Here is a 14,727-nt window from a genome sequence, read left to right on the forward strand (position 1 = left end):
ATAGTTATTAATTATCTATCACTATACAAATATTCTCTCACGTTATCTTCACAACAATTCTATGAAGTGGGTACTATTATTGTACTATCATTATCCTTACATTAAAGATGAGAAAACTGAGGCTGAGAAAAGCTAAGTGACTTCAAAGGGTCAAACACCTAGTAAGAATATGACCAATTACCAGTTTGATGGAACAAAAGGCACTAACTTAGTATATCAAGAGAACATTTTAGAAAGATAATTTAGAAGAATCTGACGAGAGAAAACATAGATGAAGACACAGAATCTGTACCATATCATAGCCATTTCCCATTTTTTAGGTTGGCATCTTAAGTCATGTGATAAAATTGGTAATGAAAATAGTAGAGATATAGTTATATACTGAACGATTAGTTAGTTAGACCTAGGTTCAAGTACTACTTCTGATATAGTGTAGCTGTGTGACCTTTGACAAGTCCCTTAATCTCTCAATGTAGTGGGCAACACAGTAGGAGCTAAGCTGTCTTGGGATAGAAAGGTACCTCCTGCCCAAATGAAAACATAGGTCTTATTAAAAATTATTAATTTATAAAAAATATTTAAAACTAGATATCAATATATCTCATAGATAGATAGATAGATAGATAGATAGATAGATAGATAGATGATAGATAGATAGATAGATAGATAGATAGATAGATAGATAGATTGACAGATAGATCTTTAGCCACAACCTTTGGGGAGTTTGCATATCCCAGGCTAGCCTTATAATAATATTTCACACTTGGCTGGGTTTTAAAATTTACTGAGCAAGACACATGTAAAACCCAGTGGAATTGCATGTTGGCTACAGGAGTGGGGTGGGAGAAGTGGAGGGAAAGAACATGAATCATGTAACCATGGGAAAATATTCTCAATTAATTAATTAAAATTTTAAAATAAAAAATGATAAAGTTTACTTAGCAATCATATTTTTCATACCAAATAAATAAAGTTCACTGACCAATAGCCTCTTACGAATCCTATAGGTAAAGTATAATTCCTGCTTGACAAAGAAGGAAACTGAGGCTTAGAGAAATAGAATGGCTTACCCACAGTCATTCAGATAGGTAATGTCAAAGCCAAGTGAGGAACTTAATGTCTTATGACCACAAGTCAAGTGTTTTTTCTATTGTACCACTGTTCTGAAGAAGACAGTGTAACAGTGACTGTACCGCATTAATTCAGGGACACAGAAGAATCTGCTCCAAATAGTTTTGTGGTGTTTTTTTTTCCCTCCATCCCTTGGCTGATTCTTGAAAATCATTTAAAATGAGAACAAAACTTTTCATTTACAATGAGAAATAAGGCTTAAAAGGTAGGCACCCTTGGGAAAGATAACACATAGAATTAAATTCATATTAATCCTGGATATCTGATGAATTTAATTCTAGGATTCCCACCCTTACCACTCCTGGGCTAGGTCCCTAGCCCAGATGAAAAAGGAGGAGGGTTGGGCTTGGGGCTAGCAACCCCACCCTGTAAAAACTACATCTGCTAAAGAAACTGCAACCTGAAGTAGGGGCAGCTGGGCTAGCTCAGTGGATTGAGAGCCAGGCCTAGAGACGAAAAGGTCCTAGGTTCAAGTCCGGGCTCAGACACTTCCCAGCTGGGTGACCCTGAGCGACTGTGTCCCATTGCCTACTGGTTGTGGCCCTATGCTTCTAGAATGGAGTCCCAGGATAAAAAAAAAAAAATCCTGGATATCATATCCAAGAAATCAGGTTTTGATAAAGAGAAAATAGCACACAAGACACAGGACTCAATAGGGAAAAGGAGCAAGGAACCTTAGAGCTAGGACAGAGTACATAAATAGCACATGAAAGATAAATTCTACATCATTTTGCCTAAAGCTAGCTCTGGAGATGTCCTTCACACTTGTATACAAACACAGACTCCCAATACAGTAGATACTAAAGAAATTTGTGTTGACCCATTGGGACTGGCTTTATTATTATGTTTGAAGTCATTCTTTCCCATCTCACACTAGCAAAAAAAGCATTTCCAAAATCCTCCCGAGGCCAGTCAAAATGAAGATCTAAGCCTTGAGATTTAATGAGTACATTCCTCGTGGAAAGATAAGAAAAAAAGTTCTGATATTGACAAAGATGGCTGACCAATATGTATTAAGTACCAATTTTGCTTTGGAGTGTGATTTCATTTTTTCTTTTAATTTTTAAATTGTTACATGGGATCATAGCAGCTTTCTGAAATATTGGACAGATTTCTCTGAAATTCTATGATTCCATCTCTGTTTTAGAATTTTACAAGATTACTGAGGCTCTCTTGCCCAACCTATACCTGAAAAGGAATCCCCCTGACAAAATCGACTCATATAACCCCTGCTTAATAGCTTTGGATATTGGGGAGCTCACTGCCTCATGTGGCAATACATTCACTTTCAGACAGAGACCTATTGTTGGGAATATCTTCCCATTGAGTTGAAATTTGCCATGTCTCTACCCCATCCCACCCCCATAACTTGCCTTAACATCATTTCAGTCCCTTTGTTCCTTTTCAATCTGACAATGCCTAAATTAAGCTCTTTTTATCCAAAGTTATAAAGAGTTGTATGTTTCTTCTCTAAGGTATCATTCTTTATTAAAGAGAGGGGATAAATATAGTTTTCAGTTTTAACCAAAGACAGTTCCAACACTTAGCACAGTTGCAAGTAGGATGGATTTCTATTTATGTATAACCAGGTCCAAACAGAATAAGCATCTACTGTGTAGAGTCAGAGCTGTGCCCCTATGCTTTCTGGACTGTTTAAATAGAGGGTTTCATTTGTGAGAAATAATAGGACAGTCTGTCGGATGAGGAAATGGAAGAACACTATATTCTAAATAGAATTTTTAAGTGGGGGGAAAAATCCTGGGCTTTTTCTCACTCTATTTTATTCTCTTATTTCCCTCCTTTAGATAAGACATGTTATCCTCTAGGAAGCAAAATAGCTGCTTCCATTATTTTGTAGTGAGTCACTCTAAGACCCATTCAAATTCAGCAACAGTCCTCAACCTGCTTGTAAAAGGGTATTTTATATGTATTTTCAGGTCTCTTCTGTGACTCCATGCCCTTTAATTACTAGCAGGCATCTTCATATTTACACTATACTAGTAAATTCAAATAGTCAGCTACAGCTTTGACCCTCTGTGACCATGCATGAGAATTGCACTTACAGGAAGAATCCAGTCCATGTGTTCCCCCCTAACCCCATTACAGCACCAGAGTTCTGAAGGGAGACAAGAAAATCTGTGTGCATTAATACCCTTCTGGCTAAGCATGTATGGCATAAATGACAACATCTGTTGTCTTTTTTTTATAAATTAATCATAAGAAACTATTCACTGGAAAAATGCTAGTACTAACAATCTGGGTCACATTGGTGTTGGCAGCAATGGACTGAATTTAGCCACTCTGCTATTACCCCAGCAAACACTGAAATCTTACTCTGCATCAAGGCATGGAGGTCACACTGAGTTATTGGGGGCTTGACTAAAGGAGTCCAAGCCCAATAGGTGGGTGCTACAAACCTGGAAATACTCCTAGGATTGGCCCAGAAATGGAGAGATGGACCACTTTAGACCGACTTATAATAAACAGACACACATGGGGCAGGCCCAAAAGCAGGAAGTCCTGGGTTCAAACACTTCCCAGCTGTGTGACCCTGGGCAAGTTAACCCCTATTTCCAATCCCTTAGGACTTTTTTGTGTTGGAACCAATACACAGGATTGATTCCAAGATGGAAGGTAAGGGTTTAAACACACACACACACACACACACACACACACACACACACACACACACACACCCTCTAAATTTAGAAAGGTTTAACATCAAAGCTATCAGGTAATAAACTTCTAGTTAACAGTATTCATTAGCTAGCATTTATATAGTGCTTTAAGGTTTGCAAAACGCTTTAAGGTTTGCAAATTGCTAACTCATTTATCCTTACAATAATCCTGTAAGATAGATATTATGATTATCCTTATTTTATAGATGAAGAAGAAACTGAGGCAAACAGAGGTTAAATAACTTTAGGACCTCACAGCTAGTAAATGTTTGAATAAGGATTTGAATACAAGTCTTCCTGACTCGAGGCCCAGCACTCTATCCACTGTGCCTCTTTGTTGTCGATGACTATTATACCAATGCATTTTATTATTATTATCATGTCAGTATTTCTCTGTGACCAAATCCATTGGGCTGCAACAAACAATACATGGTCCAAGATAACAATAATTCACTTTATTTCCTTAGAGGATCAGAAAGAAAAATAGAGAGTGGTATGTCTTCTTACTTCTCTCTACTTTTATTTATTTATTTATCACCCTGACCAATCCTATAAACATTCATTTAGCACCTTCTATGTGCATGAACTATACTGAGCCTTAGACCTACAGAGATAAAACACACACACACACACACACACACACACCATCCCCTGCCCTCAAGGAGCTTTATGATCCTGAGACAGGAAGGAGGGTTGTATGACATGTTAACATATATATGTCACATAATCATTTGAGGAGGGAGAAAGCACTAGGGAAATCAGAAAAGGCTTTCCATTGTGAGTAACACTTGAGAGTATTTTCTAGGCATGGAGTATAGTCTATACAGTTATAAGGTATAGAGAGGGGAGAGAGAATTCTGAATCAGAGCAAGAGTAAGTCTGGCTGAGAGTATTTTTAAGGCAGGAATTTGAATAAGCCAAGAAAGGTAGATTAGAAACTGAAGGTGATATCACAAATCAGATCCATTTTGGTCATATAACATCTTACGGACAATCAGGACATTTCAGACCCATGAAGATGCCTTTGACTCTTGGTTCAAGGAGAAATATGTTTATCCCATGCAAGGGAAGGATTCACTTGTGGTATTGAACCAGCAGCCATGCAGTTAAAATCTATATCTGTCTACTGACAGATGACATTAGGAGCTGTCATCCTCTGTTTAGCCAATTTGAATCTTCATAAAATGAAATGCTTATGTAATGTATTGATTCACAAAGACCTTCCTATTTTAAATGGTAAACAAAAATTGTTCTTATATATTTCAAGACTTTTCATGGGAATTTTGTGATTGGTCTGCAGAAATATTCAAGAGGTAAGCTTTAGGGGCAAAGGTCTTATTTTAAATTAAATCTGTTACGTACCTACACAAATAAGAAATTATTCCTTAGGCTTCTTATGTCCCTGCATTTAGGAACTATATTTCCTAGGATTCCTGGTATTATACTTCTGATAGAAATTTTTCCAGATAAGTCAATATCTTGACCTTGGGGTTTTTTTAAGTGTATTATTTGAGCTTTTTAAGCTGATTCTTTAATATGTGTTGTTCTATATAAAAGAGTTTCTGTAGGTGAACTTTGATAAACGTTACTAAAAATCAACCCCCTTGTTTTGAAAGGCATTAAAGAATTCTGGCAGAATTGAAAGTTAATTTGCCAAGTTTCATTCACTACATATGCTTGTTTTCTTAATAGAATCTTTCTTTTTCCATCAGCTTCATTCAGATATGGACAGGGGAGATGGTTCTATCAAATACATTCTATCAGGAGAAGGAGCTGGGATTGTGTTCACAATTGATGATACCACTGGAGACATCCATGCAATTCAGAGACTGGATCGAGAAGAAAGGGCCCAGTACACATTAAGGGCACAAGCCCTGGACAGGCGGACAGGCAGGCCTATGGAGCCTGAGTCAGAATTCATTATTAAAATCCAAGACATCAATGATAATGAGCCTAAATTTCTGGATGGACCTTACATAGCTACCGTGCCAGAAATGTCCCCCGTAGGTAAGATGATGTTAAAAACTTTGTCACAAATAATAACTGACATTCAGACTGCCCCTAATAAATGTTCTGGGAATGGGAGATTATGCAAAACTCCTCAGAAACTGTAAAGTAAAACTGGGAAGGTCAGTCAGACCAGGTCATCCCCTAAAACTTAAACATGAAACCACTTGGCTATGAGAATAAACAAGTGTTATATAAGCCTGGTTTTGTTATACCAATCAGATGTTTTTTAATTGATGACTTTTTTCATCTATCTGGAAAAAATATTTTAAGAGCACAAAAGTAACAAATAAAACAAAACATGTAAACTGCATGTAAAGATTCCATTAAAAGGCTGTGGGATTGTCTTATCTACTCATGTGTTAAAAAGATGTATTAGAAAGTCCAAAATGCACTAAACTTGTTATGAGGTGCGCCATGGAAAAATAAGACACAAAAAGGAAACAGCTACTTCCACCAAAAGGAAGCAACTATTCTTAGTTGAAGTCCTGCTCAACACTTGATAGTTTGTTAACACGGGCCGCTCAAGACTACTGTTCCGTGTTCCCAGATGTGATTTTTAACAAGTTCCACTCCTTTTCTAGGCACATCAGTTATCCAGGTGACCGCAACTGATGCTGATGACCCAACGTATGGGAACAGTGCCAGGGTGGTATACAGCATTCTTCAGGGCCAACCATATTTTTCTGTGGACTCTAAAACAGGTACCATACTACAAACAAGGATCAGAGATCCAAGATCTCCTAACCACATACTTTGGAATTAACTGCTCAAAATCAACTTATCAGTTAAAAAGAACATATTAAGGACTTAGTATATGCAAGGCACTGTGCTGGGAGCCAGACATACAAAGGAAATTTCCTGGCTTCTTAGAGTTAGAAAGGTACAGAGGTCATATCTAACCTATGTCTCAAAAAATAAATCTCTTCTAAGACATCCCTGAGAAGTCATCATTTACCTTCTCCTTAAACAATCCCAGTGAAGAGAATCTCTCTACTTCACAAAGAGGTTCATTCCATTCTCTAATGGATTTTCCAATTCTAATTGTAAGTCAAAATCTGTGTCCTTATAACTTCTAAGTATGCATCCTAGTTCTGCTTTCTAAAACGTTGGTCTCTCTCATGCTATGCTCAATTACAGCCAAAGAGAGCATTAACTTTCTGGCTGCTGTATCACACTGTTCACTCATCTTGAGTTTGTAATTCATTAAGAAAGACCATCCTGTACCTTTTTTTAACATAAATTGCTATTAAACCATATCTCTGCCATTTTGTACTTATACATTTTCTTCCTCAATAAGTGCAGTAATCTCTAGAGATGCAGGATTTGGAATTTAGAGGGGCAGAATGATGGTATAAATAAGAACATGTAGCAGGTAGGATTGTGTAAAAACTTGAATGGCACTAAAAGGCCTGTTTTCTCACCTTCCTCAGCAATTTTCTATGGTCCATAAAATTGTTGCTAGTAGAATAATGCCTTTGCGGCTAAAAGAGGCATTCTGAAGAAGTAAAAAAGATCACAGGACTTAGCATCAGGAGAGACCCTGAGTTTGAATTTCATCCCTGTCACTTAGCAAATTACCTACATGATTGTGGCCAAATTAAAACTTCTCTGAGCCTCAGTTTTCTTCTTTTTAAAATGGTGTCATAAAACTTGTCCAACCTACCTCACAGAGAAAAGATCATGCCATATAAATATGAGCTCGTTTTAGTTTAGATTTTGACTCGAGGAAGTTATTACCTGAACAAGTTCACATGTTAACCCATGAAAAGAATTGCAGAAGAATAAAGACAATAAAATGCATATGTGTATGTAAATTTGTGTGTATACATATGTATATATGAATATATATAATGTATATGCATATGTATTAAATGTATGATTTCCATGCTGGAGGCAAAAAATTGGAAGGGCACTGAGGGAAAATATATTTATGAGGTATCTAAAAGAGGGGAAGTTTCAAAAAGTGAAGAAAATAATTTCAGATCTCATTGATTTTTTTAAATGTCCAAGAATACACCAATTATTGACTTTTGTGCCTGTACAAAATGTTTATGAAGGTGATCTCTTTGAATTGAAGGCTCAGTGGTTAGAGAGCCAGACCTGGAGAAGGAAGGTCCTGGGTTCAAATGTGGCCTTAGACACTTCGGAGCTGTGCAACCCTGGGCAAGTCACTTAACACCAGTTGCCTAGCCCTTATTGCTCTTTTGCCTTGGAAATGATACTTAGCAATGATTCTAAGATGAAAGATAAGGGTTTTTTTAAAATAGAGATTACAATATGTGATGAACATAAGATCTCATTTTTATTGTTTATTGTTTATAAAAAAGCATTCACCTCCAAAGAACAAAATGTTTTAGAGTTTCTTTTAGAATAAAATGACTCCCATCCATATATCAAAATCATTCAAGATTTCTTAACAGATATTTAAAGCAGAAATAAGCCTATTTGATGAACTTCTGTTAATAAACATAAAAACTGTCCCAAAAGGACTAAAATGGAGATGATATAGCAAAGTCCAGGTCAAGGAATGCATCATAGTGGATGATAAGGTCATGCTTCTACTTATAGATGTTATTGTTTTGATTACATCTAGCCCTAAGACATTATAGAGCTCCTAGAATGCAGTCCTGAAGGACAAGGAGCTGGGCACAAAGCTGAAGACCACAGAATGCTGATTTGTTTTATGAAATTGTAAAGTACTTTGACTGAACCCAAGCTTGCCACAATAGCAATGACCCATTCTAGCAATACAGGTTTATTACTATTGTTACTATAAGTCAGCAAGATCTGGAATACCACTGCCTCAGCAGAACCAAGGAAAAGCAATGTACAATGAGCAAGAGAAAGGTATATGGTATAAGTAATACACACACACATGCATGCACACACGCACACACACACACTCCAACATAAAACCCAGTGAGGAACTCCTAAGATGAACAAGAGAATTGCTCACATGCTCCCAACTTTTCTTCCCCATTCAAAAGCATATTTCTTATTCCTTAAGGAGGATTTTACTTTCTATTACCACACTGTGCTATTAGAATAGACAGACAGACATAGAATGAAAGACAGACAGAATGAGGGAAAGACATAGATAGACAGATGGATAGATTGATTGATAGATAGACAGACAGACATAGAATGAAGAACAGACATAGATAGATAGATAGACAGATAGATAGATAGATAGATAGATAGATAGACAGACAGAGACAGATAGATATAGATAGATAGACAGACAGATATAAAAAGAAAAAACAGACAGAATGAAGGACAGACATAGACAGACAGACAGATAGATAGGTAGATAGATAGATAGATAGACAGACAGACAGACAGATATAAAAAGAAAAACAGACAGAATGAAGGACAGACATAGACAGACAGACAGACAGATAGATAGGTAGATAGGTAGGTAGGTAGACAGATACTCCAACATATAACCAAACAGTGAGGAACTGTTAAGATGAACAGGAGAATTGTGTAAAAGAAAAAGAGGACATATTGGTCATATGGCAAGAGCAACCAGAGTGCTTCATTGGTATCCTCATGACTTAGGGAAAAGAAATCCTCTAACATTGAATGGAATACTTACAGAAGACTTCTGATAAATGTGGATGAGAATTACACAAGGGGGATAGGCAAGAATGGTTTCAATCTATTTATTGGAAGGGAATTCCCAAATCAACAAGAAATCAGATCCATTTGGATACTTGAGTCAACTCATTAGCATTCCCTAACATCTTAACACTGGAAACATAGACTACTAGACTTAGAAGAGACCTTAAAATCCATATAATCAAAAGTTTTGTTTTCATAGCTGAGTAAACTAAGTCTCAGAGTTGTTAAGTAATTTGGCCAATGTTGTACATCTCTTAAATGGAAGGGCTCAAACTAGAACTCAGGTCTCCTCATTCCCAGAATAGTATCCTTCCTGTTACACACCACAGTGCGTTAGTAAAAAAGTAAAATCCTCCTTAAGGAATGTGAGATCTGGTTTTGAGTGGGAAAGAAAAGTTGGAAGCATGTAAGCAAGCTTCTCATAAGGCAGTTCCATATGGAAACTGAACATAACATGGAAACCCGAAGTGTGGCAGGCATAATATGAGTGTTCTGCTTGCTTCAGAGGAGACATAAGTTTCTCTGAAGAAGGGAAGGTAGTGAAGATATAAAAGAAAAACTTGATTTCATATTATTGGTAAATTAATAGAAATTTGTAATTTTCCTCAAAATCCTAAAGAGTAAGTTCATCCATAAGACACTGAAATGTGAATGGAGAGAAGAGGTAAGAAGATGGTATTATGTCTTCTATATCCTAAGAGAAATTATACATTATTTTGACAGATCCCAGGGTGCATCTGTAAAGACAAGGTCAAGCATGTGAGAAAGCTGCCCTGGAGGGCAGGGAGAGCATTTAAAAAGGAGAAAGTCAACATATTTCACTTATGGAAGTTACCAATATGATCCAATGTGAATATTATAAGCATCAAACTAGAAACTTTTCCTTTCCTTTTCCATGTAAAAATATTATTTAGTCACAAAGAATGAGAGTATAAATCTTGAAATGAATAGACCTTTCATCTTTCTTTCATATCCATACGTAGGCTTTCAAATGAACAGAGAGACAATATTTTCCAATTCATTATTGGCCACTGTTATGTAATAGATCCATAATGGGATAAAAAAAAACATTCCAATGCATCTTGATTTCAATCCCATTTCTTTCTTAAATTAAACCCAAGTTATTCCACAGCTTTTGTGTTGTTGTTTGGAGAGATTTATCTTTTACACATATTCAAAATAAACAATTTATAGAGCATCCTTCATGTCTCAAATTTGCTGAATGTAGTACCACATTAATGTAAAAGCGAGCAGAAAAAAGCAAAATAGGAATAAGTAAAAACAAAACAAAAATCTTTCCCTAATCCCAGCCTCGCTTTCCTGTGGATTGAGCAAGTGTTCTGGAAGCAGCAAAGCAAGAATAGGTTAATTAAAGAGGAGGACATTTTTAGTATGAAGATCTTCAAGCTTGGAAAAAGGGTGGAGGAATTTTCTAAAAGTCCAGAGCCAAGTAATTCTCTAATGCTTTATTCTTATGACCAAAAGTTCTAGTTCTTTGGTAAATCAGAATAAGCATTAAATGTATTGGTTTCAGCTTCCTGGGACCATAAGAGAAGTGCTGCTGCCACCTCATGTTCCTTTTTAGTAATGTGGCCAAAAGGAGAAGGTCTAATTTGACACTGACTTTGCTGAAATATCTGGGGATGAATTCAATAACACTTATTAACTGATGCTTCAGGAATGTGAGTGATTTCCATCTTGATTTAGTACCCAAATACATGACCTAAGGACTATTTCTTTTGAAACAAGATTGAGATTTACAATTTGCTTTCTTAAGAACAGACTTTTTGCTATCCTGCAGGTGTAATTAGGACAGCACTTATGAACATGGACAGAGAAGCAAAAGAATACTATGAAGTGATTATACAAGCCAAGGATATGGGAGGACAGCTTGGGGGATTAGCTGGAACAACCACAGTCAACATTACCCTTTCCGATGTCAATGATAATCCACCCCGATTTCCACAGAGTGAGTATATATGAAATGTGCTTGTAGATTCCACGTTAAGCAATACTGAAGTGAAAATCAGATCTCTCAAGAAATTTCAGCGCTCTTCCCAGTTTTTCATTAAACTCAGATATAACATGACATGATATGGCACAATACAACACAATACAATGTATACTATAACAACATAGGTAGGATATCATGATATGGCCTGATATAATAGCATGATATACAGAATATTGCAATATGATAGATCACATATACTATAGGCATTTAAAAGAGTGATTACTTCGCCAGGAAGATATAATGTGAATGGGGGGATTGAAGAACAGGAAGGACTAAAATAGACATGGGGGAAAGGGAGTAGTTCCTATGGGATACAGTAGAAAATTTATGGGATTGATCTATCAATTAACAAATTTTTATTAACTTCCTACTATTTACTAGGTATTATACTGGGTCCTGAGGATTCTAAGACAGAAATGAAGCATTCCTTTCTATCAAGGAGCTTGCTTTCTATTATGAAGACAATATATATATATATATGTATATATATATGTGTATATATATACACATACATGCAAAATAAATGAATACGTACAAAATAATAAATGCGTACCAAATGAATACATTCATAAATGAATACATATGAATACATACACGAATGAATACATACAAAATAAACCAAGGTCATTTTTGGTGGAGTCAGTCAAGGATTTATTAAGTACCAGTTCTGTGTCAGGCACTGTGCTAATCACTGGAAATACAAATATAAGCTAAAGGAAAGACATCCCATGCTTATATTCTAATGTAGGAAAAACATATAAAAAGGCAAGCTAGAAAGGAGGAACAGAGGTAATACCTGGCTTGAGAGGGTATGATGGAGAGGCCCATAATGGGGCCTGATGGGAAATAACTTAATGACTGGCCTGGATGCCCCCCTTAGTTAGAGATTCTGGAAGAAATCAACCAATCAGAGGGATGGACAGAAGGGTCCTTCTTAGATGTGAATTCCAGGGTTAAAGTAATCTTTCGGAATGTAAAAGTTTCTGGGAGATGGGGCATAAATCTGGAGGATGCATGATGGAGGAGGACAACAGAAAGCTGAAAAGGGCTTCATATTGATGGTATGGCTTAAGGAAAGTTTTAAAGAAACAAAGCAAAGAGCAAAACTATGAAGAGGGATGTTGTATTGTGTGTGAGGACCACCAAAAAGGTCAGTTTCATTGAACCAGAGAGTGCTGGAAGGGGACCCGCAGAGAAATGAGCAAGACCAAGTAGAATAAGCTAACCAATCTCTGATAAGGTGAGTACATAGATAATTAGATTGGGGGGAGATTGCTAAGGAATTTCGACTTGACTTTGTAGGCATTTATATACCCTAGGATATTTTACAAGGGAGTGACATGATGAAATGCAATGTTTTAGAAAGATCAGTCTAAAAACAGTTTGCATGAAGGACTGGATTGAGAAACTAAGAAATAAGAATATCAAGACTATTGGTATAATCCAGGCATAAAATGATAAAGGCTTAAGCCAGGTAGATGGAGTAAGAACAGAGATCTTGTCTTCTTGGGGGAAAGGGGGTAGGGCAAGAGTAAGAAGCGAATTAAAGATGATTGGAATGTTTTGAGCTTTAATGACTAGGAGAATTATGGCAGTAATAATATATGTAGAGAAGTCAGATAAAGAAAAAAATGGTGTTGAGAAGACTATGAGCATAATCTGAAACACTGGCTTTGAGTTAAGGATTCTTAGCACTCAAATAAGCATTCAGATTCTCTCCACAAGACAATTAAACATATGAACTAAAAAGGAATGACAAGATGAAAATTAAGGGTTTCTGGGAATGGTACAAACATCTATTAAACACCTAACATTATTTCAGGCACTGTGCTAAGAGTTTTTACAAATATAATCTCAAAGCCATGTTTTCAAATAATGTCTTTGTCAAAATGTACATCATCTCTGAAGACTGTCATGAATCCAAATAAACTAACATGTGAGAAAAATACTATAAAACTTTTTTGTAAAGATACCTTATTTTGCTGTAGTTACAAGGGAAATCCTAGCCCTACTTGAAGGCAATCAACAAGTTTTATTAAGTTTTATATGCCTGGAACTATGCTAAGAAATAAGGATATAAGCAAAAAGAAAAACAGTCTCTTCCCTTAAGGAGCTTACACTCTATTGGGAAAAGGCAACTTATAAAAGTAGAGGGTGGGGAAAAGTACCCACCCTGGGGCTTGGTGTTAAAATTGAAAAAGTCAGAATGGGAATAAAGATTGACCTGCCTAGGCCCCTCTGCAAAATGGAGTCACTAGGTGGAATTTACCAATGGGAAATGGGGGACAGCATGGCAGGAGGGATTTTCCACAGTTGGAAGGCTGTAAAAAAAACTGTATGCTCTAGAGCAGTGATTCCCAAAGTGGGCACCACCGCACCCTGGTGGGTGCTGCAGCAATCCAGGGGGGCAGTGATGGCCACAGGTGCATTTATCTTTCCTATTAATTGCTATTGAAATTTAAAAAAAATTAATTTCCAGGAGGCTAAGTAATATTTTTTCTGGAAAGGAGGCTGTAGGCCAAAAAAGTTTGGGAACCACTGATCTAGAGCAAGGAGGCCCCACGTGCTGAGGGATGTTTAATACAAAAAACCTTAGATCATTATTAAATGACTTGGAAATATTGTTGATTATAATGTTGATTATAATTATAAACTGTATTTGTATGTAGCACTTCAGTCCTAATTAGAACAAATAATGAATTATCTGAAGTAGCCACATTATTATAATTCTCAAAGCATATGTTTATTTGGCTGGAACCAAATACCATATTTAAGATAATTATAACTTTGAATAGTGCAAATTTGGATATATTTGACCAATTCACAATTCATTATTCATACTAATCAAAACTTATCTGTTTGTTGGCTCATTGGATCATCAACCAAAAGAGGTAGGTACTATTAAAATCCCCACTTTAAAAATAAAGAACTGAGCCCAAAGAGCTTTAATAACTTGCTCAAGGTCATACAACTAATAAGTGTCAAGTAAGGTTACAAATCAGGTCTTCTGACTCAAAGACCAGTTCTCAAAGTCACTTGGTCTTTAAAAGAGTGATCTCTGAACAACATAATAGTGAATAAGTAACATTAAAGTTAGTCCTGTTCCCTAATTCCTGCCTCTGAAAGGAATCAAAGGATCCCCAGATTAGTAATAGTTTTCTACATATTTCATTCATGACCTCTATTTTCTTCAAAGTCAAATAATTGATGGAAAAGTTATGGCAGAGCAAAACTACAGATTATGTTCCATTAAAGACAAAATGGAAATCA

General features: G+C 36.3%; 1 protein-coding gene and 1 long non-coding RNA gene across 3 annotated transcripts in view; one reads left to right on the forward strand and one right to left on the reverse strand.

Moving 5' to 3' along the window:
* The window catches only part of LOC123238200, a 125,383-nt gene that overhangs the window by 61,005 nt on the left and 49,651 nt on the right, over positions 1-14,727 (reverse strand). The window lies entirely within an intron of this gene.
* The window catches only part of CDH20 (cadherin 20), a 111,756-nt gene that overhangs the window by 41,132 nt on the left and 55,897 nt on the right, over positions 1-14,727 (forward strand). The window contains exons 3-5 of the mRNA XM_044665640.1: positions 5,522-5,816; positions 6,401-6,520; positions 11,245-11,412. Coding sequence (XP_044521575.1) covers positions 5,522-5,816; positions 6,401-6,520; positions 11,245-11,412 — 583 coding nt within the window. The remainder of the gene's footprint in view (positions 1-5,521; positions 5,817-6,400; positions 6,521-11,244; positions 11,413-14,727) is intronic.

Source organism: Gracilinanus agilis, chromosome 1 (assembly GCF_016433145.1).
Source record: "Gracilinanus agilis isolate LMUSP501 chromosome 1, AgileGrace, whole genome shotgun sequence".
NCBI lineage: Eukaryota > Metazoa > Chordata > Mammalia > Didelphimorphia > Didelphidae > Gracilinanus > Gracilinanus agilis.